At 40.4% G+C, this 27,264-nt stretch overlaps 1 protein-coding gene across 7 annotated transcripts in view; it reads right to left on the reverse strand.

Moving 5' to 3' along the window:
• Window positions 1–25,563, reverse strand: part of NISCH (nischarin) — a 29,472-nt gene extending 3,909 nt beyond the window's left edge. Inside the window, exons 1-17 of one of the 7 annotated variants that reach the window (XR_003988057.1) lie at window positions 25,245–25,485; window positions 19,175–19,258; window positions 18,278–18,460; window positions 14,730–14,778; window positions 13,591–13,754; window positions 12,126–12,221; window positions 11,360–11,455; window positions 10,656–10,808; window positions 9,431–9,499; window positions 8,656–8,841; window positions 8,333–8,461; window positions 7,768–7,881; window positions 6,869–6,985; window positions 3,954–4,075; window positions 3,045–3,100; window positions 1,233–2,543; window positions 649–823 (exon numbers count right to left, since the gene is read on the reverse strand). Coding sequence is in view for 3 of the 7 variants with exons in the window: in XM_030458273.1 (XP_030314133.1) it covers window positions 649–823; window positions 1,233–2,543; window positions 3,045–3,100; window positions 3,954–4,075; window positions 6,877–6,985; window positions 7,768–7,881; window positions 8,333–8,461; window positions 8,656–8,841; window positions 9,431–9,499; window positions 10,656–10,808; window positions 11,360–11,455; window positions 12,126–12,221; window positions 13,591–13,754; window positions 14,730–14,778; window positions 18,278–18,460; window positions 19,175–19,258; window positions 25,245–25,331 (3,183 nt within the window). In the remaining 4 variants the exon portion in view is untranslated. Of the gene's footprint in view, window positions 1–648; window positions 824–1,232; window positions 2,544–3,044; window positions 3,101–3,953; window positions 4,076–6,868; window positions 6,986–7,767; window positions 7,882–8,332; window positions 8,462–8,655; window positions 8,842–9,430; window positions 9,500–10,655; window positions 10,809–11,359; window positions 11,456–12,125; window positions 12,222–13,590; window positions 13,755–14,729; window positions 14,779–18,277; window positions 18,461–19,174; window positions 19,259–25,244 lie in introns of all 7 variants that reach the window. The other 6 variants (XR_003988055.1, XR_003988058.1, XR_003988056.1 and 3 more) reach the window with 6 other exon arrangements.
• Between the last annotated feature and the right edge of the window lie 1,701 nt (window positions 25,564–27,264).

A 27,264-nucleotide genomic window follows, 5' to 3' on the forward strand; every position in this document is an offset into this window, starting at 1 on the left:
AGCTGCTGTTCCAACTAGGCATCTTCCCAGATTCTAGCTTGATGAGATTTCTGCAAATCCTCAGATGAGTCACCTACTGTCTTTATCAGCTTCTCCTGGTGTAAAAGAGAAGCACTTGTGCTTACTTAAAAGATTTGGAAGTGAGGTAACAATAAAAAAAAAGTCACTTTCTCAATAAGCTTTTCAATTGACATTTTTACTCAGATTTGTCAGTCAAAAAGCCATATCATGAATTTAAGACTTGTACTTTTAAGGTTCCCCACAAATACTAAAAATCTGTTTGCCATGTTTTATGTTTATCTGCTTGTGCTTCAAAAGCACCTAAAGCCATACACGTGTTGTGCTGTGTCAGGACACATTTAGAGTATCACAAAATTCCACTGCAGAAATTTTTTTCTTTAAATTGACAAAAGGAAAGAAAACAATAATATTCCTTGAGTAATGCTATCTTTGAGACATACACTCATGTACTCTGTCAAAATATGCCTGTAGAGGAGAACCCAAAATGGAGTAATACAAACAGACCAGAATGTTTCCAGGTTTCACAGTTTAACTCCTGTTTTTGTTTCATCAGGAAAATTAATTAATACTGTCTAGTACTGAAAGGTCACAAGGTATCCTTTTACACTCTTGGGCTAGGCCCAATACCTCAGCAATGCTGCCATGGAAAAACTCAACTAGGTCATTTCCTTTCAGCCCAGCCACATACTGCAGAGACACAGAAACATGAAGGTGAACAGGAATCTGGTTATCTTCTGCTATCTTCTGCATAAGAAATTCAGATGGATATAAAGATGACAGAGTCAGATGAGGCTTGCAAAAGCTAGAAGAGATCCAAAAAAAATCATAAAAATTGAAAGAAATAGAGAGCTCTTCCTCTACAAGAACTAATACTTCATATTTCATTCAGAAATTAGGAACAGGTAACTTCTATTCTTAATAGTTTACTTTAAATGATTTTGCTTGAGCATAGCTGTCAATTTGCCATGATTTCAGCCTGCTAATACATGAAATATAAAAGTTTCCTTCCATAGGAAAATACATTTAATGTTGCAATGATAAAGCAAAACAAAGGTAGACAGGTGCAGTCCAGGATAACCATTCATACACAGTACAGACTAACAGAAGGAAAAGATACTTCATAAATACTACAGGCCAAAAGCAATTACCATGACAACCCCAAACACATTGTCTAGGCCACACTACAACTGACCACATAAGGGAATTGTTACCTTGCTGGCTGACCACGTCTGTTCACCTCCACAGCGTGATTTCTTACAGCATCTGATTTGCTTGAAGATTTGAAAATAATAATAGTCTTAACATCCTGCAGCAGTGTCCTTAGAAGACTGTAGATTCTGAGGAAGTGGAATTTCTCATGAGGTAGAACAAACACTGCTGTAACAAGTTTGTATCCGAAGAGCAGCTCCAGCACGTGCCCATCCAAAAATGAACCCTTCTGCTGGGTGGAACCATGAGTGGGATGCAGCACCAGTGATGCTAATGGAATCCTATTCAGCTTAAACACACTTCCCAACTCTTCTGGGCCTCCCCATTTGCCTGGCAAGGAACTGAAATCCACCTTTACTATATACAAATGCTGGGGTGTTAGAAATATCCAACATGGATGGATCACACAGGGACCCTGGTCAGGAGGTTTATACACCCAAGAATAAAGTGCAGAACACAAAACATTTTTTGATGATCCTTTGCCAGCTGACTCTGGTTGATCCAAGGTTTTCTCAATATTGATTTTATTCCCAGAAACAAGATATGTCAGGAAACAACCTTTTATTTCAACATCTTCTGTTGAAATGCAATTCAATTCTATAAGCTGACAGAGAAACTCTTGGAGGTTTGCTTTGTCACAATACAATGAACAGCTTGGTAACACTGATGTGTAGTGTTGAGAGAAACACATATGTAAACAGGAATAAAAGTCTTGAAGGTTCTGGGAGTCAGAAACAATAAACAAGCAGTGGTCTCTGTTTTTCAGCTTCAGTGTTAAACAGATTTCTGGCAGAAGGAAGCCAAATTCTGTCAGGTCAGTATATGGAAAACACATTGTTAATTTCAAGGCAGAAGGGATGTGCTGACAATTTTCTCTCAATTTCTGATGAGGAATCTCAAACACAGCTAGCATGTCCTCAGTCAAAACCAAACAGGAAGCAAACTGCCTGAGTCCTTTATGAACGTGAATAGAAAAACTCCAGAGAATTTTGATTATGTCAACACTCTCCACTGCTATGCTGTCAGATGACCAGAGATCTGAAGTAGTGTTGAACTCAAAAGTCTGATCACCTTCATGAAGTCCCATTTCAAAATATCCATCTTCTTTGTCTGTGGTTCTGGGATCACCTGGAGGGCTTCCTTTACTCTCCATAAAGGAGGAGGGTGATCGCTGCACAGTCTGCACTATCAAGGCAGAAAGGTGCTGGATAAAATCTTGGTTTGTGGCAGTGTAAGACATACAATTAAAAGGCAAGATGATGGTGTTATAGGGGTCAGGCACCACACAGTGTTCTTCCTCTGAATGGTCCAAACTTCAAAAGAGACAACAAGCCACAGTAAGCACAAGCTTAAGAACAGTCATAGCTACCTACAATTCATGGTGCTGCTTCTCAGAACCTTGAGGTTTACTCTTGTTACTACAGTTAAGTCAGTGTAATTTTGTAAAGTATCTTCATATTGCACACAGCCATTGATTTTAAAGGCTGGTAAGAGTGTAACTTTACAGAGAATGAGGAATAAAATGCTTCACTCATCTTTCATTTTGCAATACCAATGGGCATATCCTTGTAAGTTATAGCAATTCACTATACAGCAATTGTTGGTTTTGAAACTACCAACTGTATTCCAGAGTTCAAAGGTTAAAAACTTTCCACCATGAAATTGATTTTGGACAAAAAAAATAAACAGAGGCAGCATACAATGAAAGAAGCTGTTTCGCCTTAAAGGCAAAGTTTAGAAACAGAGCATCCACTCTCTGTTACTATCCAAAAGCTACTGAGGATTTAAACCAGAATTTATATATCCAGCATTACCACAAGTGATGACCACTTCCATACTCTTCACATGAATCCAATGGAGAGACAGGCTCCTAAGGAGAAGAAAACATCAGGAAGCTATCAGCTACTTAGAGCAGCTGGCAGGGTTCAGCATACATGAAAAGCAAAGGTAATGCTGGCTTCTGCTTTTTAAAGCTACCCAACCCACTCCAAAGTCATGACTGTTGTAGTCATGGACAGCTGTGTAGCTATCCTTCAAGGATCCAGAAGCACTTGATGTTTACTTTAGGCTGTGTATTTAGTTTGAGTGGGAAAAGAACAAGTTCTGCTACTGATGAGAACAGATCCAGCCTATGATCCACAGACATTTCAGTACACTACAGATTTTTACTGCAGTGTAAAGTGAAGGCAAAAAGCTAAAGGAACATGACAAAGGCCAATTCCACTGGTACAAAGGAACAGATTCTCCCAAGTCTTGCTGTCTCATTCCTTGATGCCACGCATAGAGTGTTTCCAACACAACAAATGAAATCAATACAAAAGTTACATAACAGCAGGAGTTTGAAGGAGACAAGTTAAGGCCATTACCCATTGACAGGGAGACATTTCTTCCACTGTACTACAAGCAAATCACCTTCCAAAATGAGATACTGTAATAAGATTGAAGTCTTACACTCGGTATCTAAGTGGATATAAAATGATGTGCTTCTAATATTGGGTAAACATCTCAAAGTCATGACAACAGTGAGAACAATTCTCTGTGCTGCTGGTAAACCTGTATTATGCATTTCATTTACAAGGCAGAGCAACATCAATTCACATCTGGGGCTACTACTATACCATAAAAATAGCTTTGCAATTGATTACTATAACAAAAGAAATTTAGTGTCAGAAATAAGCTTGCAGAACACTTCAAAATACCATAAACAGAAGGGTAGCAACTACCTGATTTTTACATCTGGAGTCTGGCATTTCAAAGCATCTCTGGGGAACTGTATGGTCTTTAGGAGTCGAACCACTGGATTGCAAAAAACTGCTGGCTAGGACTGTTTCTTCACAAATTATTTCTGGAATAAATACAAACAGCTCTTAAAATCACAAGTTAAAACCTAAATGAATGTCTAATAGTATCTGTCAAAATTGTTGAACTGAAATTGTATAGGTAAGATCTGATCACAAATCATTAAAGCTAAAAGCTTGAACAAAACAGAGGCAGGCAATTTTAGTCTATTTACAGAAGTATCTTCAATTGCACTGAAGTTGCATAACTGCTAAAGCTCATTTTTCAAGCTAGGAATCAATTTTGATCTCCACATCTGACATAAGAATTCTTCACCTGATTCAGTTTTAACAGAACTAGGGAGTTTTGTTAATACTAATCCAACATTTTTGTAAATTTTGTAGCATTCTCTCAGATTTCTGCTTGCTTCAGGTGAACAAATATAGTATCTATAAAACCTTCAATGAGACCCAGAAGATCTGGCACCTCAAATGCAGCTCAACAATTATCTCAGCTTACTGGGAACCTTTCTGAAGGACTCAAAGCTGAATCATCAGTTAAAACTTATCATGAATGCAAATAAGACAACATTCTCTGGGACATTTAACTTTTTGGCTGTTTGATATTCACAGCATCACATGGTCTCAACAGAGCAAATCAACACTCAGTATTACCACTGAGCCAGCCAGCCAGCTCAAGTATATAAATGTGCTAATAAACAGAATTAGTGTGGATGTGTTCCTGACTTGAGCATAAAAGTGCCTGCATAAATCTTTCTGGATTGGTGGTAAAGTTTAGCATGTTATGCCAAACCATCTCACAGCCAGAGGAAATGAGGTATTTATTACTCGAACAAAATCCTGTGTTAGCAAGAAGGAAACTCAAACTGTCAGGAAAACGAGAACATGACAGTATTATTTTTGGTTTTCTGTTTCCTATTTAAATATTTAATCTTTTTCCATAAGCCATTTGCCAGTGACATTTAATTTGAAGAATATGTTACGGAAACAGATGGTGTCTAGAAAAACTACAGAGAAAACAATTCATAGAAAAAGCATATCAGGAAAATAATATATTATTAATGATTTAAGGTCTAGCTGAAGCTAACTGCCTAGTGTATTTCCTTTTTCATTTTTTTAAAAGAGGTTTCTCAAAATCAGTATTTTGAAAACAACCCTTGATAGCTAGGCAAGCAGAAGAGTTTCTACTGTTAAAACTGAGAAGTAGCCTGGCCCAGCCCACTGTTTATAAAAGCCTTCCCCTCAAGATCCTACCAAAGGAACCTTATGGAAAGAGACTACAGTAAATCAACCTTGATTCTTTCACCAGTCTTTCTATAAAACTTCCAAGTACTTCAGAAGAAAAGATCCACTTTTTCTTCCAAAACTCATTTTTTCTTAAACATTTACTGTACAAAGACTATTAAGGAGTAACTTTTAAGCAGTCAGTGATTGCTAGGGTGTATTTTAACACCAAGTCCTGTATAAAATTGCAGGTTGCTACACTGACAAACTGAGTCAATCCTGTAACATAAATGCTTAATAATTTAAAGCAAGTGTTGACTTTATTTTGTAAAAACTGATTACTTTGTCTGCAGATGAAAGGTGATCTAGAAAGGCTGCAAAGGTAAAACAAAATAGTAACAGATTTAGTTGCTATTTATGCAAGTTCTGTCGTTTAATAAAATGCTGTTAGAACAATTTCATTTTTACAGAGTGAACTAAAAAACCTCTACTGATCTTGCAGAAATCACAGCAATGGACTCCTCAAAGTTCAAGCTTTTAGGGCATATTTGTCTCCCCTCTCCACTAATTTATTGGTAAGAGTAAACTGTTCCACCCCAAATTATTGAGAATATAATCCCTGCTCTTTGAAATGGTTAAAGTCTTCTCCTCCTGTTAACATCCTAGAGCACTTTAAGTTTTCAATCAGGCAAAAGCCAAAAAAAAGTACTTTTCTCTTCTCAGTCACAAATGAATGTTCTCATAGGTCAGTCTTACAGGCTCCTGCAAAAAATGAAAGATAAGCCATTCTTCTAAGCTGCTGATGCAACAGACACACTTATTTGAAACAGAGTAAAAATAATTTTCAGGTGAGGTTTAGAAGGTGCTGTAGAGCACAACAGATGTGCTGAAACCCCAGGCTCAGCCAGAACACTAACCCCACAGCTGTCTTTCACTCACCTCCATCTTCTATCTTCCTTATGTTTGACAGAAATGGAGCTGTTACAAAAAAGCAATAATAGAACATACGGCTTCTTGAACCCTAATTTTGCAAATCGAAACCAGGTAAAAAAGCAATTTTAAAACATGCCCATACATGTGTAGTGAAATGAGGCAATGAGGCAGCCAGGTGCCACTAATTACCAGGTAGTGGGCATGAGCTTGTGTTAAGCCCACCTGTGCCTGATTAGGGTTTTATTGCCCCCCTAATCCTGCTCATGCGCAGTGGGGGCCCGCCCTAACCAGGCACAGGTGGGCTTAACACAAGCTCATGCCCACTACCTGGTAATTAGTGGCACCTGGCTGCCTCATTGCCTCATTTCACTACATACATGTCACAGTTTTCCACTGAAGCATGAATCTAAACTAGGAAAATAGTCTTCTGCTGGTGATTTCTGCAGGATGATGCAGTTAAATAAGTCCTGTACCCAAACTTCAACTACAGTTAATTAACACTACAGTGAACAGGTCGTTTTTGTTGATTCACATTCATACAGCTGCCACTTTCTAAGCCAAGACTACCAGGTCTTTCTGCTTGCTCTTGATAAGCCCTGTATTGATGCACATAATGTTCATGTATATCAATGCAGCTTAGAAAAGCAGAACCAAGAGGCTCAGCCCAGCAGCACGATACATACATGATTACCTTGGCTGGAGCTGACAGGACGAGGCAGAGAGGGAGAGGAAGGGCGAACAGTAAGAGAAGAACAGTTTGATTTGGAGCTGGCAGCAGAGAGCCTGGAGTCCTCACTGATCTAATAAAGAAAGTATGCAGTGATTAAAGACCTCAATGCACAGGACATTAGATCTTGAACTAAAGTAAGTCTACAAACGCTTTCTTCATGTCAGTAAAAGAAAGACAGTGCTAGTTTCTTTTTGGGGGTGACAGGGATATAGCCTCTGAGTTTTTATTTTCACCCTAAGTGAAACTCCACTGAGAACTCTTTCAGAAAAGTCAATCTGATCACTGACTAATAAATCACATTGACAAAACTAGCAGTGAGTTTCACAAACCACAAGAGAATGAAAACAGGATTTCTACAGTGTAGGGACAGAACAGGTTCTGATAATAAATTTATTACCAAAACAAGACAAACCAACCACACAGCAGACTGACACACAAGAGAAGGCACTGAGGATTTGGGATTCTTTCCCACTGCTAAATACCCACAAGAACAAAGTTTGGGTAAGTAATTTCAGTACTTCAATACAAGCAGTAAAATCACACTTGTGTAAGAATCAAAATATGATTGGTACAGTATACTGAAAGTTCATCGTGTACACCACTAAGTCATTTTATTTTTTCCCATCACATCCCATCTCCCAAGCCAGCACAAAAAGGAAGGTCACATAATTACTGGAATTACACTGAAAACCAAATTAGAAAAAGATTGGCAACATTAAAATTCATACCACATTCAGTCAACAAAGGAAGCGTAAAAACTTCAATGAAATCTGCCTAGATCTAATTTCTAAAAGTTTTTTCTAAGCATCTTGTGTGCAGCACATTCTACTCCTCTTACAGCACCAAACTCACCTTTTTATCAGAGCTGCTCAATTTGTATTTCACCTCCTTTGCCTTCTGAATAGCTTTTAGCACTTCCACAGTGTCTAGTTCCTTTTCCGTGGTAACCGTGTTATCCAAACAGACCTAAAAATATGTAAAAATATGAAAAAAAAATATCTAAAAATACTGAAACCAAGGTAGCTCTACAATTTATTTTTATTAATGGAATACTCAATTATCTTAGCTTAATGTAAAAGCTACATGAATCTTTGAAGCCATTACATAACAAGCAATATCAGGCCTTGCTAACATAATTGAATGCAAACTCAAGACATGCTTGGCAAGCTTAACACTCTCCTAACACAACTGTCTTTCAACATCAACACACTGTACCCAGTGAAGGGGCAGGAGAACTTCCAGTTACATCCAGTGGCACAGCTGAATAATGCTAATAAAGTTTCATTCTCTGAAGACCTTTTCTGATGCACACTAAAAACTCTCTGGATTTTTGGAGCATCTGCACTACTTTCCTTGCCAGGCTTTAAAAAGAGACTTTTTCATATGCCAGCTACCAAAGAAGTGTACTGTGGCTCACCTCTGAGGCCCTGTCCCCAAACTGAGCGAGTACTTTGGTCCGGTAATCAGGGATGATGCTCAGTGGATTGCTGGATAAGATCACCTTTTCTAGGCATGGGAGGTTTCCTATATTTTTCACTTCATCAATCTGGAAGTTTTTAAATAAAAGAATGAATACAGATTAGCTAAATGAAAATGAGCATACAGACTGAGCATTTCTTGCTTAAATTACATATGATAGCCAGGAAAAATAACTACAGCCACTTGTTTATTTCCAGTTTCATCCACTAGAAGAAGCTGCTTGTAATCTAAAGCACAATTTGACACTGAAAATCAAGTTACCTGTTCTATTTTGTTGTTGCTCAGATCCAAGTTGACTAATGAGTAGAGTTTGTTAAGACCACAGAGCCTTTCCAGCTGATTTCCTGCTAAATTCAGAGTTTTGATGTTTCCCAGTTTTGTGTGAACACCTTCTAGTGATGCGAGTTTGTTATAGGATAAGTCCAGGTGAACAAGGTTATAAAGATGCTATAAAAGTACAGAAAAAAATCCACATCATGCACCAAATCATTACAATTAAACAATACCAAATGCGTTTGATAAACGCTCCTTTTTTTGTGCAAATGTTTTCATGGTGGACACTGACTTGCATGAAAAAGATGACATGAAACAGCTCATTAAACAGGTTCAAGCTTGTACAAAGGGTACTTCCCCAACTGCACTTTTAACAACACACAGATATAACTGGCAGTGAATGATTTTAGTTGAGAAGAAAACGTTGTATGCCAATATTGGCAAAGAAAATATCTAGAGTAACTAAAAATCACAGAATCAGCCAGGTTGGAAAGGACTTCTGAGATCAAGTCAAACCCTTGATCCACTTCTGCCGTGGTTACCAGACCAGGGCACTGAGTGCCACGTCCAGTCTCTTCTTAAAAACCTCCAGGGAAGAAATGCACCATTAAAAGAATACTTCATGTTTTGCAGGATAAATTAGTTGGGCTTAAAATATTCTCCATGAAGATGATGAGCAACAAAATTCTAAAGAAAGAAAATCTGTGTTCTAAGGTCCGGGGCAGTCTGGGGGAAAAAGGTCACCTTCAAAAATATCACTTACCTGTAAATTTTCTACCACAGACACCCCATTGTGACTCAAATCCAGGAATTCAATCTTTGGAATTAATTTCTAGAAGGGAAAAAAGCATATGTTAAATGCATTTCAGCTTATAAATCAGGCCATACCTCCTTCACTATCAGCAAACCAACAAGTAAAGATATCATCCAATATATACTCTCTTATAGGCTTTTGGTATTAAAAGAACATTGCATATGACTCAGTGCAACAAGAGTTCAATCTTGTTCTTAAACCAGGTTATTCTGAGTAACATGGTTAAGTTTCACTTTGAAGCCTGGTTTCTCAATGAAGACAAATAAGCTGCTCCCAGTTTAGCTCTATTAACTATGGATCAAACAAACAAGCATATCTATGTTACACACAAGCCTGGATAAAGACAACAGTATCAAAACCCAGAATAAGTTGAGTGGTTTGTTTCCACATTTTGATTATACCAGCCAAGCATTACAAGGTAATACAAACTTCCCAAAAACACACTTTGACCCAAAAATGTCTTATTTTTGAGGGACTCAAACCTTGAATTTCACACTGAATTTTTATGTCAATATATCTGCATCTGCTTTATTTTGGTTGTTATCTCACCAATTACTTGCCTTGTATTTAAGGTCTGGACTCTGACCTGGAGAATCCTGTCTACATCTCAGAAAAAACCCTGAACAAGAAAACTATGCTCCAAGTCCATGATCTCTGGAGTCAAGCTACAGATCTATTTCCCACTTCACGAGAGTAGCTATGCTCGCATTAGACACAATCTTATCAAGAGTGCTATTTTGTTAATAACTGATTTGCAAAGCCTATCCTTAAGTTACTGGCAAAATATACCATTTTTAAATCCAGTTTTTAAATATGCAGGAAACTTCAGCCTTAATAACTTTCCCAAGTTGAGCCCAGGAGGTTTGTTTTTTTAAAAAATATTTACGTGGCCTAAAGCCAAAGCAAACAGTAAAAGCATGTTTCCAAAAGTTGATATTTATGGAAGTATTGCTTACAGAGCACAGAATGACAAACTTCTCTTCTTTAGCAATGGCAATATCAAACTAGTTAAGAAAAAAATCTCTTAAGCATTAACTTGGGGAGCTAATCAACATGAAGTAAATGCAACTTGAAGTGTTTCAAAAAGAGAAATATCAAGCATATGCAAAAGCCACCACTGTGTGACACAGAAGTCATGCTTTTTTTCACAGATAAGAACAGAAATATTTCTTACCACTGAATCATCAATTTGAGAGATGCTATTGTGACTCATATCCAAAGTTGTTAAAGTTCTCCAAGTTGGGATAACAGCTGTCACTGGACAACTTGAAGTTTCACCCTCTGGCTCCCACTGATCAAACTCAGAGGCCTCAGGCACTAGGATTTCCTGTTAGAAGACAAGCACAACATAATATGCTTTCATCTTCACTAAAAGCTTATAGTTTTGAAAACAATCCAAACAAACTTATGTAACTAAGAAGATTTCTAAGCTTTATAATCACCTAAGATTGAAGTTGTAGGTCTTAAAATGTGAGCTGACTGGGCAAGAATTTAGATCTACACAGAAGGAGTTTCAACATGAGCAACTGAGTCAAAAAGGGGAATGTGAAAGAACAATAGAGGGAGTGTGAAAATTATGCTACTGGATATCCCCTGCCAAATCAAAACCCAGAGAAAAGAATAAGAAACATGCACTCAATTCTGGAACACAATAAAAGCATGAGAAATGTCAGTCAGGGGACACCTGTGGACACTTCTTCCACATTAAAGCTGAGATTCTGAAGGGTCAGCAAACCCTTTCAGTTCCACAATTCTAAAAGCAGAACTTGCAACAAGTAGTACAGAAGATATATTGACTCAAAATGGATATTTCCACAATGTACATAATTTTTTTAATGTGCTTTTGAACTCTCACTGTTATCAGAAACTCGTTCTTACCTTCATTGATGTTGCTGAAAATCGAATGCTCATTGTAGCCAGAGCATGTTTTGATGAAGTCAGCCCTTTGATAAGCTTCCCCCCACAGTGACTGATCTATTAAAAAAAGTTAGTCAGGAAGAGGCAACTCAAAAGCTTCAACAGCATATTCTCTACCAATCTCAAAGCAGTTACAGTACTCCCTTGATATCTCCTGCACCACCAGAAGTAGGCACAGACCACATGACAGTCAGATATTCTGTCTCTTGGATGATTCGAAGTGGTCAGGAATACATACAACATACTCACTGAACAAGTTCTGATATAAACCCTGTCATTCACACTGAAAGCAGATTAATGAAAAAATCAGCAAATTAGCATGCAAGAGGCACTATACACAAAAGTGTACTTTCACGTGCAAATTTAATGTTGTGACACTTTAATAAATATTTGGTGCTTTCAAGTGAAAAGTACTTTTCACCAAGAGACCCCATTATAATCCATTTGTTAGATCTTCAAGGAAAAGCAAAGCCATCCTCTTTTAGGTTCCATGTATATGCTGGAAATCACAATCTTTTTGAAGACAGAGTGCAAGCTATACTTAACATTTAAATTTTGTATCCTTGTTTCCAAGAACTGACAAAAAACAGCTTCACAAGCAGAAGTCCTTCTTAACATTGCACTCCCCAATTCCAGCACCAGATCAAAGCATACAACTGCCAAATTTTAGATACATGCAGCAGCCCTAGCATTCACAGAGCCTCCATGAGCAGTACTGAAGCCATACCTCTATTTGATGAAGTGATTTGAATATTGACAGGTCAAAAGGCAAGAGATGCTCCTGAATATTACTGGTTCCAAAAGGTCCCCCTGTTCCAGTGACCTAGGAATGAACATTTAGTTGATTGAGAGTTACTGCACACAATCCAGGTTGTCCAAATTTGCCTTACACAGGCAACAGCACAAATACAATAGCTTGGGAAGACAGCCAAAGTTCTGTTTTTCAAGTATGGAATGATTAATGAACCTTGCACATTAACTTTTTTCCACAAAAGTGCTGACTGATCCAGCTAAGTGCACCAAACTTGAACTGCCACCTTGTGCTTGCATTTTGTATCACATGGGGCATGCAAAACACCATAGGCAAGGCTAACCAAGGTTTCCTTCTCAGCTGACCAAGCCAGACCTTCAATTCACTAACATCAACTTCCTTGAGATACCTGGATGCCCCAAGAGCTCCTCTGCATGAGATGAAGTTCATAGCAGTGATAAGATTGGTTTGAAGATAACATTAGACATTTGCACACAAATAAAAATGCATTTAATACTCTTGTGTGGTCACTGGATTTGGGCCTTAGAGCACATCAGCAGCATCTATGACAGGTGGCTTCCTTTATGCTTAATGTGAATATAATTTTGGGAGAAATCTCTGATCCTAATGTATCTTACAAATTCTCAAGGTACCCTCTCACAGGCACTCAGAAAGGGCCAGAAATTCTGAAGATGGGTATTTTTGTAAATTTTTGTAAACAATATGCTCTTCTCCAGCTAGAAAATCTTCTGTTCAGAAGGATTGCACAAACAACTGAAGATCCACAGGAATAACAAACAGTACAGCTGTGGTTTTACTTCTGCAACTTCCTAAGTCGTCCAGTGAAGCTTTGCCTGATCCACTACTTTGTTTCCCCTTTGAACACACCAGTCAAAAGGAAGATCCTAATGTAATAAAGGGACTAAAAAGTGGTTTTGAGCTGTAGCAAGCAGTGTTAAAAATTATTCAGGAAAATTCTTTCCAATTCAATTACTTGTTAGGAAAAAAACATATTGGCTCCAGACAAAAATGATCTGTTCTGAGGCCATCTTACACCTATTCTGAAATGATATTTTAGCTACAAATTCAAGGCTGTCTCATCTATGAAACTGCAAACAATGCAGTTCTTGCACTGAAGAGGTTAGTATTCTTCTATCTCCCCATTCCTGCTAGCACCCACTAAGATTCTGTGGCTGCATCCATACAGACAGCACCACTGGCTGAGAGACAACACCACAAAGGTCAATCAACAGGTTTGTTAGAGAACTGTGTATTGAAGTTTGGCAGAAAAACACCTGTTTAACATTGACTTCTAAATGCTTGCAGGTGTTTACTATCAGTAAAGTTCTCATGCATTCAAACTAGACTCCAGAAGTGTGCCAAGAATCAAGTCAGTCTGAGAAAAACATCCTGTCCACCATCCATAACAAGCAAAGCTCACCTTTAAATACTTGAGTCTACAAGTGAAGTCTAGAATGTGTCCAAGATCTGTTTTGGCATCTCCATTAGCACATGTAGGCTTTCCCTGCTGCAACTGCTGAGTGACAGCATATAATTGCAGAGGTCTGATGGTGAAGACTTCTCCAGCCATTAACAGCTGCTCTCCTGAAAAACAAGAGTATGAGGGTATCAAACACAATGCTACAACGATTACAGAAGAAATGGTACTTGGAAGATCTAACGTTAGATATGTTTGTCATTTAGACTCTAAGCTCACAACTGAGGTACCAAAACAATCCCTTTTTTTGCCACTTTAAGCTACTGGAAGGCTACATTAATATAAAGCAGTCAGATAACAATGATTCTGCTATCATTGGAGGCACTACAAAGTCAAGAAAGATTTCTTCAGGAGCTTCCTTAAATTGTTGGAAAATGCTGTGTACCTCTGAAACAGCTTCACCTGAAGTTACTTCTGTGCCAGAGCAATCTGAAATGGCATGCTGAAACATGTTTCACCCATCACCTCAGCCACTGAAATTACACAGTAGCATCTAGCATGTCCTTCAAAAGAAAACAAGCATGGGTTAATCATTTCCCATGCCTCCTGCTGCTAATGAACCAGCTAGAGTTGCTGCAGTTACACTAAGTGCATGTAATTTTCATTTGTCAGCCTCAGAAAAGGACATTGTATAACTCACTGACCCAGTCTCGCTACTGAGTTCTGGAAGAACAGTATTTAGATATGTAAAGTGGCTTCTAGCATTTGAGACAGACTGTATCAGGAGTCAGTGACACAAATCAAGCTTCCATACCAAGGAAGAAAGCTTTAAAAAGCTTCTGATCACCAGTAACACATCTTGTCCTTTAAGGACACAGATTAGCAGGCCCTTTTCAAAACCAAAATTCACCAATTCTTTTGTTTTCAAGCATAGCTGCACTACTGTTACAGCTCCTCTCAAAATGCAGCTTGAATCAAAGTGCAAGCAGTAAGAAAAAAGTGAGGAAAAAAAGGGGAATAAAAAGTCTCACAGTCTTGATATGGAATATTCAAATCTCTTTGTCTGGAGATTCAGAATCACAGGTATGTCAATGCATGCAGAGAAAAACCCATTCAAAGTTAGATTCTTTCAATTTCTTTACCTTTGTGGAAGAGCTCTTCAGCCAATGCAGCAGTGATCCCGTTGATCTCCTGCAAAGGATAAGCTACCATAATTGAGTGCTATTTACATAATTGCAGTTCAAGGTTTTCAAAATGTACATTTGCTGAACTCCCTTATTTGCTGAGGTACAGAGCATTTTCCTAAACAGAAATTAACTGTGATTGTGTCTTAATGTATTTCTGTGCAACTTGAAAAGGCTTCATAAGAAATAACCTGACATTATTTCCACCTCCAATATGGAAGATAGTGAACTACATTTCAATAATCACATCCTGCATATATTACTAAAGGGCAACAGCAAGTAACACAACTATTACTAGCCACCATTAGCCCAATGTGAAAGGGGCTCAGTTTTGAAGAAACTGTTACAAGGACAGTAAACATATAACTAAAATAGTTACCTGGATTCAAACTAGGAGGGCAGATTTAGATTAGATGTTAGAAGCTCTTCACCATAAGGGTGGTGAGACACTGGAACAGGTTGCCCAGAGAGGTGGTGGAAGTCCCATCCCTGGAAGTTTTTAAGGCCAGGCTGGATGGGGCTCTGAGCAACCTGATGTAGTGGGAGGTATCCCTGCCCATGGCAGGGGGGTTGGAATTAGATGATCTTAAGTGTCCCTTCCAACCATGAAAATTCTAAGATTCTGGTGTTCTTCAGATTTTAACATGAAGACCAACCTACTGCAGCAAGCACTCAATTTTTCCTCAGAATATCACTAACCCACAGAAAAACTTTATATTAACAGATTTACAGGGAATAAGAAAAACATCAAAAGTAATAAGTCTTCTAGACTTAAGTCCTATTATGCTTGCTTCAGAGTAATCAGAAAACCCCTTTCCTCCATTCTCCATCCAGAAACTCCATGTGCTTAAACTCCATTCTAGGCACTGAGAGCTACAGGAGGAAAAGAGGCTGAAAAGTGTCAATGCAGGGATTTGTTATTTCTAAATCTGAAGATGCACAAAGATCACTACAAGTATTTCCCATCTGGGCATAACTCTCTCCACAAAAAGCAAATGCTCTGTGGAAGTCTAGAACTAGTTCTGAGCATTTCCAACAGTTCTTTCTCAAAGGCACAAAAAACCAACAGAACAGAACTATCTGTGATACTGAAGCTTCCCCTAGACACAGGCATCTCGTTTCCAGGTAATGGCAAAGAATAAACAGATATTATGGATCATCAGAAAATACATATTTGATGAGTTTACTTTGCTGACAAATCCCTCATGATTCACAACAAGGGAACAAATCTACACAACATCTGCAGCAGACAGCTGAGCTCTTTGATGAGGCAAACATTTCAGAACAGCACATTCTTAGTATAACCAAAAACCCACTCACTGAGGATGAACAATGCCTCCACACTACAGTTTTGAGAACAACAAGCTAGAAGTTGTATTCCAAACAAAATTCAACAATTCTGACTCTCATTTCAGTATGCCAATTACACTTATCTGCCATGCACAGACTTAATGGAAAACTATACTCTGTATCCCTTTCACCATCTGGGACACAGAGCAGAATTTTTTTCTACATCTATAATTGAAACACGAATATGACTTGGACTGTTAAGTGATTAGCAGGCAAATAAAGCAGTTTTATTCCTCTGTCAGATCTACAAGAGACCTTTGTCTTAGCTCTAACTCCTTATATGCAAATCCACAGAGGTCCACTGTTTGCAGGTGTCTCTAAACAGCACTTTGTGGGTACTCAATTCTTTTCTTATAAAAGCTTCTATCTGCAAGTTAAAAACCAGATCTTCTAAGATGACCAAGTACAAGACAGTGGAACAAAGTAAGCATCCCATATCCCTGCAGACATCTAATTCAATGTCAAAGTAACAATGATGTTCTACACTGCTGTCACATGCAACTGGTTTTTCCTGGTGACACATAAAAGCTTCCAAGTAGTTTAAATATATTTACAGTAGGTGTTTCTACTCCATTTGATTCTATTAAACTGGGAAATAAAATTAAATAATCCCTACTAGAAATACTGCAAATAAGAATAGGCAAAAAAATATCACAGCCTTCCTATATAAACTAATGAGGCAATATCAGGGCTCAAGCATGGACATGGGTTGTTTGTAACAAAGACATTTTAAAAGATCAAAGTTCTTCAGTAAGGTCATTTTCCAGTAGAATCACTGTGTTAAATATTTAACATTTCTGGCTGAATAAGTAGCTTTTTTTGTAAATATTTAAAAGTATTCTAAAGTTCCAAGCAAAACCAGTTCAGTTTATACCTCAAGCCAGACTCAAAGCAAAGGCAGACTAAGCAACAACTTTGCTCTTAATACACAAACACAGTATAGAAACAGGGAAGCATTCATATCCAAATAATGCTAGCTCTTTCAAAAAGCAAAAAAGGATGAGCCTCACATAAAGAGGAAATAAAATAGTCTAACTGAAAAACAAGAGAAGTACTAGGAGGAATTTCTGCCAGCATAAAAACCTTTGTTCCAGTTACAGCACTAAAAAATTAATGAAACAGAGATCATTTAAAAGAAAGAGTTGCCAGAGAGCAGAAAAATTAGGTAACTTCCTGGTGATCAGATGTTTGCTCCATCTGAACAGAACTGTCCCTATGTTATCATGCTCATTTTTAGTACATTTAAAACATTTAATCCATTTTAGAGGGTTTGATTGTGATGAACTATTGCTTCTCACTCAGATGTGCAGGGCAGCAGCAACATTATGAAGTAAAACCTTCTGTTCATTTAAGTCACACTCTAAAGTCTCAACAAGATAATTATGTTCACTAATGTAACTAAACCAGCTTTTTCTTTGTTGCTCAAGCTTAATTAAAATACCTAATGGACCACTTGTGACTCGTTTCTGAAGTCTTTTATGAAACAATGAAGGGCCATCACAGCACATCCCACTCCAAAGCAATTACTGCTCCTCCTTTCCATTGAACTCTCCAGTGCATTTTTTTTCATTCTCCCCCTTACATGGATGTGATGCCACACTGCAAAAAAGGCCTAATCACACACAAGAGATGAACAAATTAATTGAAATCTGAACACAGAAGCAAGCCCTTGCTTATTACTTCAGTATCCTTCACTGTAATGTCCAGTGTGCTGGCTGGAGCTATTTCTCTAGAGGACACTCCATCAGTGTGCTTCTCACAAAGCAGCACCATTTTTCTTCATTTGGGAAGAAAACAGAAACTGTTTCAGTGTGAACCACAGCTCTAACCATTAACTACTAAGTAGGGGTGTGTGTGGATCACTTACACAATGTTCCTTGGGAGAGCACTATTGACTTCAGCTTAACAACCATTTCAGATTCAGATTTATTTACACCCTCCAACTATCCTGCCAGCATTTGTTTTCTCCTCTTCGAGACACTACCCACAGTACCTGCCAGCACAGTATCTACTGCAATAAAAAGTGGTGTCAAAAACCTTAAAAATAAGCTTTGTTCATTACATTGTGCAAAATGCTGAAAAAGACCAGTTTCAGCTATCTTGTGAAGGTTCCATACAATTCTCTCCAAGTCAGAGACCTGAAGAAAGACACTTACATATAAATGGAAGTGTAGGAAGTGTGACAAAACTTTTGGAGTAGTAACAGGGAACTTGACTAGCAAGGTTTGCAGATAGACCTCTAATTCCTTTTGTCTTTTCTCCACCAGGCTTTTGGAATTTTTTCCAATCATCTTCTTAGGAGGTAACAGATTTTTATCTATTTTCTTTTCTGAAACAAGCTGAAAGACAGACTACAGTTATTACATGACTCACCATCTGAACTTGCACAAAAGATGCAATGGAACACACTAAGAGCATGTTGCCTGATCCTGGTAAGATCCCCCCCAAAATTACTTCAGTAAATTTACCTATGTACTTCGAGTTTTAGGTATTTTCAGAAAGAATACTTTATCATACAATGATAACTTCCAAGAATGGTGTTTTCTGAGAGAATTACAGCACCACAGGACAGAATGGGGCTAAGGTGATAAAACAATGAAATAACCAGTGTGTTTCTGAGAAAGCAGCCTCATCTTGAATATTGTGGGCTTTCCCTCATTTTCACTTTTAATCAGCACTGGTTTTTACCTGCTATTATGAATAATTTTATCATTCATTCCTCCCAGAACAGTGTTTGCTCCAATCCAGCTTTTGGTTACCAGATCACCTAACGATAAACACCTCACTTGGCAAAAAGTTTTTATGACTAAACCTGAACTCCATTCTGTGATACAAATTTCTGCACAAGGCTAAAGTTGTCCAGGACAACTTCTCCTCCAGTTCAGGAGGGGAATGTAACAGTATTTTTCATACAAAAAGGATTTAGTCTGCAGTTCAGGTAATACCTGGCAGATACCTAGCTCTTTATCAAAGAAAATTTGTGTAGTTTACAGAACTACACAAACTGTACAGTGCTTTGCAAGAGACCCAGACCACATTTTTAATCCCCTTACCTTTTCATGCAGGTCATGGAAATCACTGTAACGATGTTTGACTGTCCACTGATGATTGCCAACACTGACCTGAATAATGTACACCTGAAAGGAAGAAATAAAAAGTAAGGGAAATGCAAAGCATTTGTCCTAAAGAGAAGTTGACTGTGAGACATGCTGGCTCATGTAGCACTATATGGTGATTCTGCATTCTTAAAGTACTAGAGTTAACTAAAAGCTAATCCAAACCCTAGGGTGACTTTGCTGATGTAGGACACCTAATCTCATTCACAAGGCTGCTCCACACAGAAAACAAACATGCAAATGCCTCTTCATGTACAGCAGTGGCTTTTGGTTTTGCAACCTAAAGGTTGCAATAACCAGGATCTCTAAGCTACTTCTTTTCTAAAGATTTCTCCTAGCTAAATTCAGTATTCATAGCCATCTACAAACCCCAGATGATGCCATCCCTTCTTCCTTCTAAGTGGTTCTGCAACAGTCAGAGGAACTTGGAAACATCCTGCTGTGACTTCACGGTTAAGCAGCAAACTTGAGCTTAGCCCTTCAGAAATCTGGACAAATCTGTTGCTTGATGTTTACTTATTCCTTTTAGGGTAAATAAAACACACAATACATCTTCCTCAGAGTTACTGTGCCCAAGAATCTCTACAATTACTGAAAGCAACTAAATGTTTCTCCACACAAAACTAAATTTTAGTTGTGCATGTACCATATAATTCAAGATTTTCATTACAGGTGACTTTCCAGATTGAACAATACTGGTTCTGCAGGAAACTCACAATAACCTTTGGCTATGCCAGAAGTGAGCCATCTCAAAAAAATTGTCAAGGTACAACATTAAACACAAAGTAGAAAACAAATAAGGCTCAGCAAAACCAGTTCTACAGCTACTTGAAAACAACAAATTAAACTGTGTTATCCAATCCAGCTATACTCGTTGGGGAAAACACCAATTCATAATCAAATCGTGAAAGGATTTAATACAGTTGAGAACTCACTACCACAGATCACAAAGATCTGACTCAGCTGCTACAAGAACGATGCACATCTAGTTGCCAAACCCACTTGAGGAAACTAAAAGCATCACGAGTTTTAACTTTTGTAAAAGGCCAGTTTTTACTTAGTACAGACCAGCACATTACCAAACATTAAACAATTCATTTTAGATCTACTAGATCTTATACCAACTACATTTCTGTAAGCATTTGACAATGGCTTGCTGAACAGAAACCAAGTCCTACACAGAACTGAGCCAAGACGTCTGACTAGAGCATACAGCAAGTGACACATCAGTGTTCTGATGAGCACTGAAAACAGATGAATGCCTACACGGAATTACAGTCTCAATTAAGGCCTGTGACTGCCTTCCCACCATGTTGTGTTGGGAAATTGCAGATCAGGATTATTCATTGTGCCAGTGACAAACTAGAACAGGAATAACCTGAGCAATTCAAAAACCTCGTAACACTGAGGAAAGCAAGGGCAGATGCAAAGAAACCAGAAAATTAAAGTCAGAACTAAAGAAGTACTACATTTAGAAGCCATAATAAAAAGACTATTCATTTTCAAAACTAGCTGTGGTAAATTAAGGGAGATCAAGCAGTATAGCTGAAGGCAATAGAGATTGAATAGACAAGGCATAAAACCTCAGACTAGACAGTGTAAACAGTGCACTTCACAGGCCCCAACTGACAGCTCATAAGACAAGGAGGGAGTGTCCCTCTTCTCTCTATATAATACAGTCAAAGCAAATCTGTAAAAGATTTTTGCTGAAATGGCAAGCACTGACCACTTCTAAAAACAAAGCACTGAGCCAAATGGATAGTCTGGTCAGGAGATTACCTGTTGAAGTGAGTGCTTACACCCTCTGATATAATCCCTCAAATTAAGACTTAAAAAAACCATAGCATTCCCCATGTGTAGCAGAGCTGGTAGTAAGTATTCATCTCTCAAACAGCATCAGCATGCAGGATGACAGCAACTGGTTTCACATCAATCCAAAAGCTGCCATTACCTTGAAGAATAAACACAAATGCAGTATGCTCATGTATTCCAAAGACTTGTTTCAACACAGAAATCAATCATTTTAAAGCAAAAAACCTCCCTAAGGGTCTAAAAAAGCCACATCTGTAAGCTCAACTTCAATTAATATGGAGTGCACTAATATGACAAGGTTGACAGCTTAAGATTCTTCAAGGGCTGCCTACCTGTCAAGCCAGCTGCTGGAAGGCATATGTGGATACATGAAATTCTCTACATTGCACTGTCTCCCAGACAAAATTACCATGTGAAATCTCCCCCCATATTTATGCTATAAACTGCATTTCTGTTGAGCTAGAATGCAAAAGTGTTTACTTTCACAAGTCTCCCCTCCAGTATCTCTACCAAGCTCTGTGCTATACATTTTGTACATCTTTCTATACCTCAGATGTATAGATGTCACTTTAAGTTCTACTTTGTGTTTAGCATATCTGTAGTGCTGTATATTTTTACCTTCTAACCAAACTCTTTCCAGTTAAGTAGTCACACCACCAAACAGCATGCCTACATCTACTGGAATTTTTTAACATGTATAATTTTTAAAAAACAGCTGTTAAATGAGCAGCAGTGATTCCAGACTGCCTTTTGTTTGCTTCCTGTACACATTACAAAAACCTGCCCATCCCACTTTACATGGAACACCAGCATTTTTACAGTAGCCCTCATCCAACTTCACACAGGTCTCTTCTGTCAAGAAGACAGCAGCCCACTTAAGAGATGACAGACAGTGCTGCCCACAGGCAGCCTGGGACACAGGTGTGACTGCAGCCAGTAGGTCCCAAATTCCACAGCAGTGATGTAACCACATCTCCTCCTCAAGCAGTCAGTTTACACCCATTCAAGGAAGCCACAGCATTTTCCTTAAATATCAAAGCTAGCATATTAAAAACAACTGCAGAAGACAGGAAAAGCAGGAAGACAATTTTAGGCCAAGCAAATTAATAGCAGGAAATAAATAAAGCACTGGCAGCCTTGAGGCCTTCTAGCAATCAGCCAGTCTTCAGTCAGCATTTATCTGGACAGGCACATGCAGGAGAAATACCTAGTACAAGTGATTATAGTTTTCTATTCCCACAGAAAAAACCCCAAAACATTAACAAATGCAATGTTTTTTCCAGCTGGATTTAACCATTCCTGCCTTCCACCAGTAAGAATCACATTTACAAAAGCACCTTCAAAATTACACAGAACTGTGGGTCTTCCTGATATGTTTTACAAGATTTAATCTCACAACTGTCAAATGGATATCATTAAAATAAGTTTCCTACTGAGATTGAGCTTTGAAATACAGAGCATAATGGGAAGCACACCTACCAAGAGAAAAACAATTTTCAAAAACAAGAATGTAAATCCTTGTAAAGCTGGAAGGGGTCTACAGGAAAGCACCTGGTTTTAGAAGAGCACATAGCAACAGGAGGAACAGTTTCAAACTGAAAGAGGATAGATTATTTAGATTAGACATAAAGAAGAAATTCTTCACTTTCAGGGTGGTGAGAAACCACCAGAGGCTGCGGCTCCCCCATCCCTGGAAGTGTTCAAAGCCAGGCTGGATGGAGCTTGGAGCAAGCTAGTCTAACGGGACATGTCGCTGCCCATGCAGGTGGGCTGAGACTAAATGATCTTTAAGGTGCCTTCCAACTTAAACCATTCTATGATTCTGTATATAGGACCACTGCCACTTTGACTACTGCATATTAATGGTAAAGATGCAGCTCACTACTTCTCTACTTCCATCCTCACCTTTACCAGATTTGACTTGACTGTTACACACCTGACTTCACTTCTGCTCCAGAACAGGTCTATCACAGCAAGTGCTGCTAATCTAATTTTGAACACTAAGCACAAATGTTGATTTATGTAAAACCTTTAACCTTGTGAATAATTAAATGAAAGCAGAAATTTTATAAAAATATCTATTTCTAATAATTTCAGTCTTTCACATACAAACAGGTTGCAGGCTTGGAGTCCTGCAGTTTTAGGAGGTTTGCACACAAGCAAGCTTAATGCAACAGCTCCTTTAAAATGCAGGAAGAGAATCAAAGCAGCACCAAATACTGGTAAATCTTGCCTTTTAAATACCCACTTATAAAGATCACAAGAAAAATTGCATTAAAATTACATGGCATTTCCAGACTCACAATCATTAAAAAGGAAATCTGGCCTTGAAAAAGTAAGCTTCCTTGGGCTTAGCTGCAGCAGCTTAAAATGTTAAGTCCAACTATCAGCTGATCTGCTGCTGAACATTACCTGCAGTAAAGTTGCACTTCTGCACTACAGCTCAGCCTAACACATGAATGGAATTGCTGGGCTGTACCACAAAGCTAGCTGGAAGGCTGAAGCAGCAAGACAGTTGATGTTTCACCTTCTTGGTCCATAACCTCCAGTGGAGTAAGGGGGCACATAGCATTTTTGATATTCACTTGAATTCCTCAATCACTGGTATTGCAAAATACTAGATAGAATTGATAGAATAGCTTAGGTTGGAAGGGACCTTAAAGATCATCAGGTTCCAAGCCCCCAACACTGACATTGCTGAGTCTTGTTTCACACCTGAAATGGAAGTTTCCAGCCACCATGTCACAAGTCCATGCCCCTCAGCTCTGAACTGTGAAAACAAACCCACTTGAGGGATGAACCCCATCCCAAGGCACAGTGCTAACCTCTCTGCAGCAGCATCGTTTCTGCAAACACGTTATGTAACTAACATGACAGAAAGAGCTGAAGCCATTTCCAAGAACATATTTTAAGATTCTAAGCAACTCCTTCCCCAAATGCTGATAACTTTGACCATAGGTATGGCTACTCATCACCTGTCTGTAATTCCCACACAATGAAGTTTCAAGGGTCACCAATCAGGAAGGACTTAGGCCCTTTATGTACTACACCTGTGCAAATCCTCTGCCCCATTAAGACCTCAGAATACATACTCCTGATGCTCTGCTTTCTCAAGGTACCTTTTCAGAGGCAGTTACCTGAAGCATTACGTGCAACTGTTATGCAACTTTACAAATACTGCCTTTCTAGACCATTGCTCCCTTTTGCCTTTTAGGCTCCTTCAAGAGCAGGCAGAAACGCTGTCTTACTATGCACATTCTACAAATAAAAACCACCATTCAGGTGCAGAAATCAGGAGCACCAATCAGGAGCAGAAAACATTTTTAGTTATATAACGAAAGGGCGGTACACTCAAGATGTTTTTTGTCTGCAATTATGCTGAGGTTTGTTTTATAATGAGCTTCTTCCTGAAAAACAGACCAATTAACTCTCGGTACAATGCAACCACTTAAAAAAAAAAATGTTTACATCAAAAATTTAATTCCTTCCGCAAACTAAAGCACTGTTGACAATCTTTTCTCTTTTTTAGTAGGAGAAGACCAAAACTGTCAATTTTCAATCATCCAATTTCCACTGAAAATAAGATTAGCTCTTCAAGAGGGATTTCTGTGGTATTTTCACCTGAAGGAAAGATTACCTACTATATTTAATCCAGCTTTTAAAGATAGGTTTACTCGACAACAATTTTTTCATAATCATATGGACGCATTCACAGATGTACAGGTGTAAGGATAGATACGGGAAAGCACACGACATTCCCGAACTCAGCCTTCACGAAGCCCTCAGCTCCGCCAAAGAGCAGAAGCTCTGAGGACCCCAGGGCCCCATTTTCGACCCGCAGCCCCGCTCCCGCCAGCCTTCGGGGCCCAATTCCCAAAACGCGCGCCCCTCCACGGAAGAACAAACCACTCGGAAACTTCTGCCAAATTCTAGCTCTAGCCCCGAGTACAAACCCGGTCCGAAAACCGACTGGGTTCCTCAGAGCCGTGAGAGACCGGCGGGGTGAAGCAGGAGGCAGCGCAGTCCCAGCTCGGCCCCCGCCCGCTCCCCTCGGGCTCCAACTCGCCTGAGGCGGCGCGAGACGAGCCCTCTCCTCACCCCGCGAGCCCCCTGCCCGGCACGTCCCTCACGTCCTCCCCGCTCCTCTCAGCCGCTCCCCCGGCCTCGACCCGCAGCCTCCCTCCAGCCCCCGCACCGTGTAGGTCTCCACCAGCTCGGAACCCAGGACTCGGGCCTCCCGCGGGGGCTCCTCGCCGTCCTCGCCTCCCGTTGCCGCTTCCATGACGCCGCAAGAAGCGCAGGGAACCGGCCGCCTCCTCCGCGCTCACGCCGTCACCGCTCTCCTCCGGCTGCCGCCGCCGTCACTCACACTGCCCGACAGCCCGGACCGCTCTCCCTCCGCCGCCATCTTGCCTCAACCCCCCCCCCCAGGGTGCGGCTCGCCCCGCCCACCGCCTCTTTATTGGCAGTGGCCGCCAGCAGGAGCGGGGCTTGGGGTTGGGGCGGGGCCTGGCGCCGAGAGGGGCGGGGCTTGGGGTGGGGCGTGGCGCGTGCGTGGTGCCTCCCCCAGGGGCCGCGAAATGCGGGGCTGCGGAATAGGGATGTGCACTGCATCACCGGGACGTGCACTGCATCACCGGGACGTGCACTGCATCACCGGGACGTACACTGCATCACGGGGACGTGCACTGCAACACGGGGATGTACACTGCATCACGGGGACGTGCACTGCATCACCGGGATGTGCACTGCATCACCGGGACGTACACTGCATCACCGGGACGTGCACCGCATCACCGGGACGTGCACTGCATCACCGGGATGTGCACTGCATCACGGGGACGTGCACTGCATCACCGGGACGTGCACTGCATCACGGGGACGTGCACTGCATCACCGGGATGTGCACTGCATCACCGGGACGTGCACTGCATCACCGGGACGTGCACTGCATCACCGGGATGTGCACTGCACCACAGGGATGTGCACTGCATCACCGGGATGTGCGCTGCATCACGGGGATGTGCACTGCAACACGGAGATGTGCACTGCAACACGGGGATGTGCACTGCATCATGGGGATGTGCATTGCAACACGGAGATGTGCAGCGCAGCACAGGGCTGTACAGTGCTGTGCTGTGCAGTGCAACACAGGGCAGTTCAATGCTGTGCAGTGCTCCAAAGGGCTGTGCAATGCTGCACAGTGCTCTGCCCAGCAGCACTGTGCAATGCGATGCAGTGTGTGTGCAATGATGTGATGTACACTGTAATGCTGGGCAACACCATGCCCTACAGCTTCAGGCTGTGCAGTGCACTGCAATGCAGGCAGCTCTAGGAGGTTCAGACCTGTGCCAGCTGGCTGAGGGCAGCTGCAGACTGGAGTGCACAGTACACGGTGTAGATCTGGCCATGCAGGAAGGTCCAACAGGTGGCTAAAGCAGCGGGAGGTTTGAGATCAAACTGCAGGATGCAAAGCCAGTTGCTGGCTGCAGAGGGCTGATCTTCCTCCAGTGCAGTGTCACAGCAGGAGTGCAGGATGTCCTGGGTGCACATGTGGCTTTTCTGCAGGGCGGAGGTTGTAATGCTCCAGGGGCAGCACTGGAGTCTGGCAGATGCATCCAGGACTGAGGCAGTAAATATGCCACCACAGCTCTGCAAATACAGCTGGGTAAACCCATTTTTATCTTGTTTTCACTGTACTTTGCCTTCCCTTGGGCAGGACTTATCCATAGGTTGATGCATGGATGGAGAAAACACGTGTAGTAAAAGCAGCCCAAGTGGGATTTTCTGGGGGTGTCCCAGTGTCACACAAACCACAGCCAAGCTCAGCGTCTTGGTAATAACTGGTTTTGTAGAGCAATGTTAATTAAGTTTCCTCTGAATGTGACATCTCCTTAATTAAATAATAATTTGCAGTGCTCACATGTCTGTCAGTTTTGATAGGTGCCCTTCTCCTCTTCCTAAAGCAGTTCTTTCCTGTGGGTGCTGAGGTAGCTCATGGTGTCACAGCCCTGTCCTGGCTCCTGGAGAAGATGCATGTGTCAACAGGAGCAATGCAGCTGGGGAAGGGGGCACATGGCAGCTCGTTCAGCCAAAACCATCCAAGGAAGATCTAAATGGCAGTAAAATCCCAGATTTTTTTCCCCCCCATGGAATGTCAGCATGCTTTTCATGAAGGAAACTTGGTTTAATAGGGGAAATTTGGCTCCAGGTGA

This window comes from Calypte anna, chromosome 12 (genome assembly GCF_003957555.1).
Source record: "Calypte anna isolate BGI_N300 chromosome 12, bCalAnn1_v1.p, whole genome shotgun sequence".
NCBI classification, from domain to species: domain Eukaryota; kingdom Metazoa; phylum Chordata; class Aves; order Apodiformes; family Trochilidae; genus Calypte; species Calypte anna.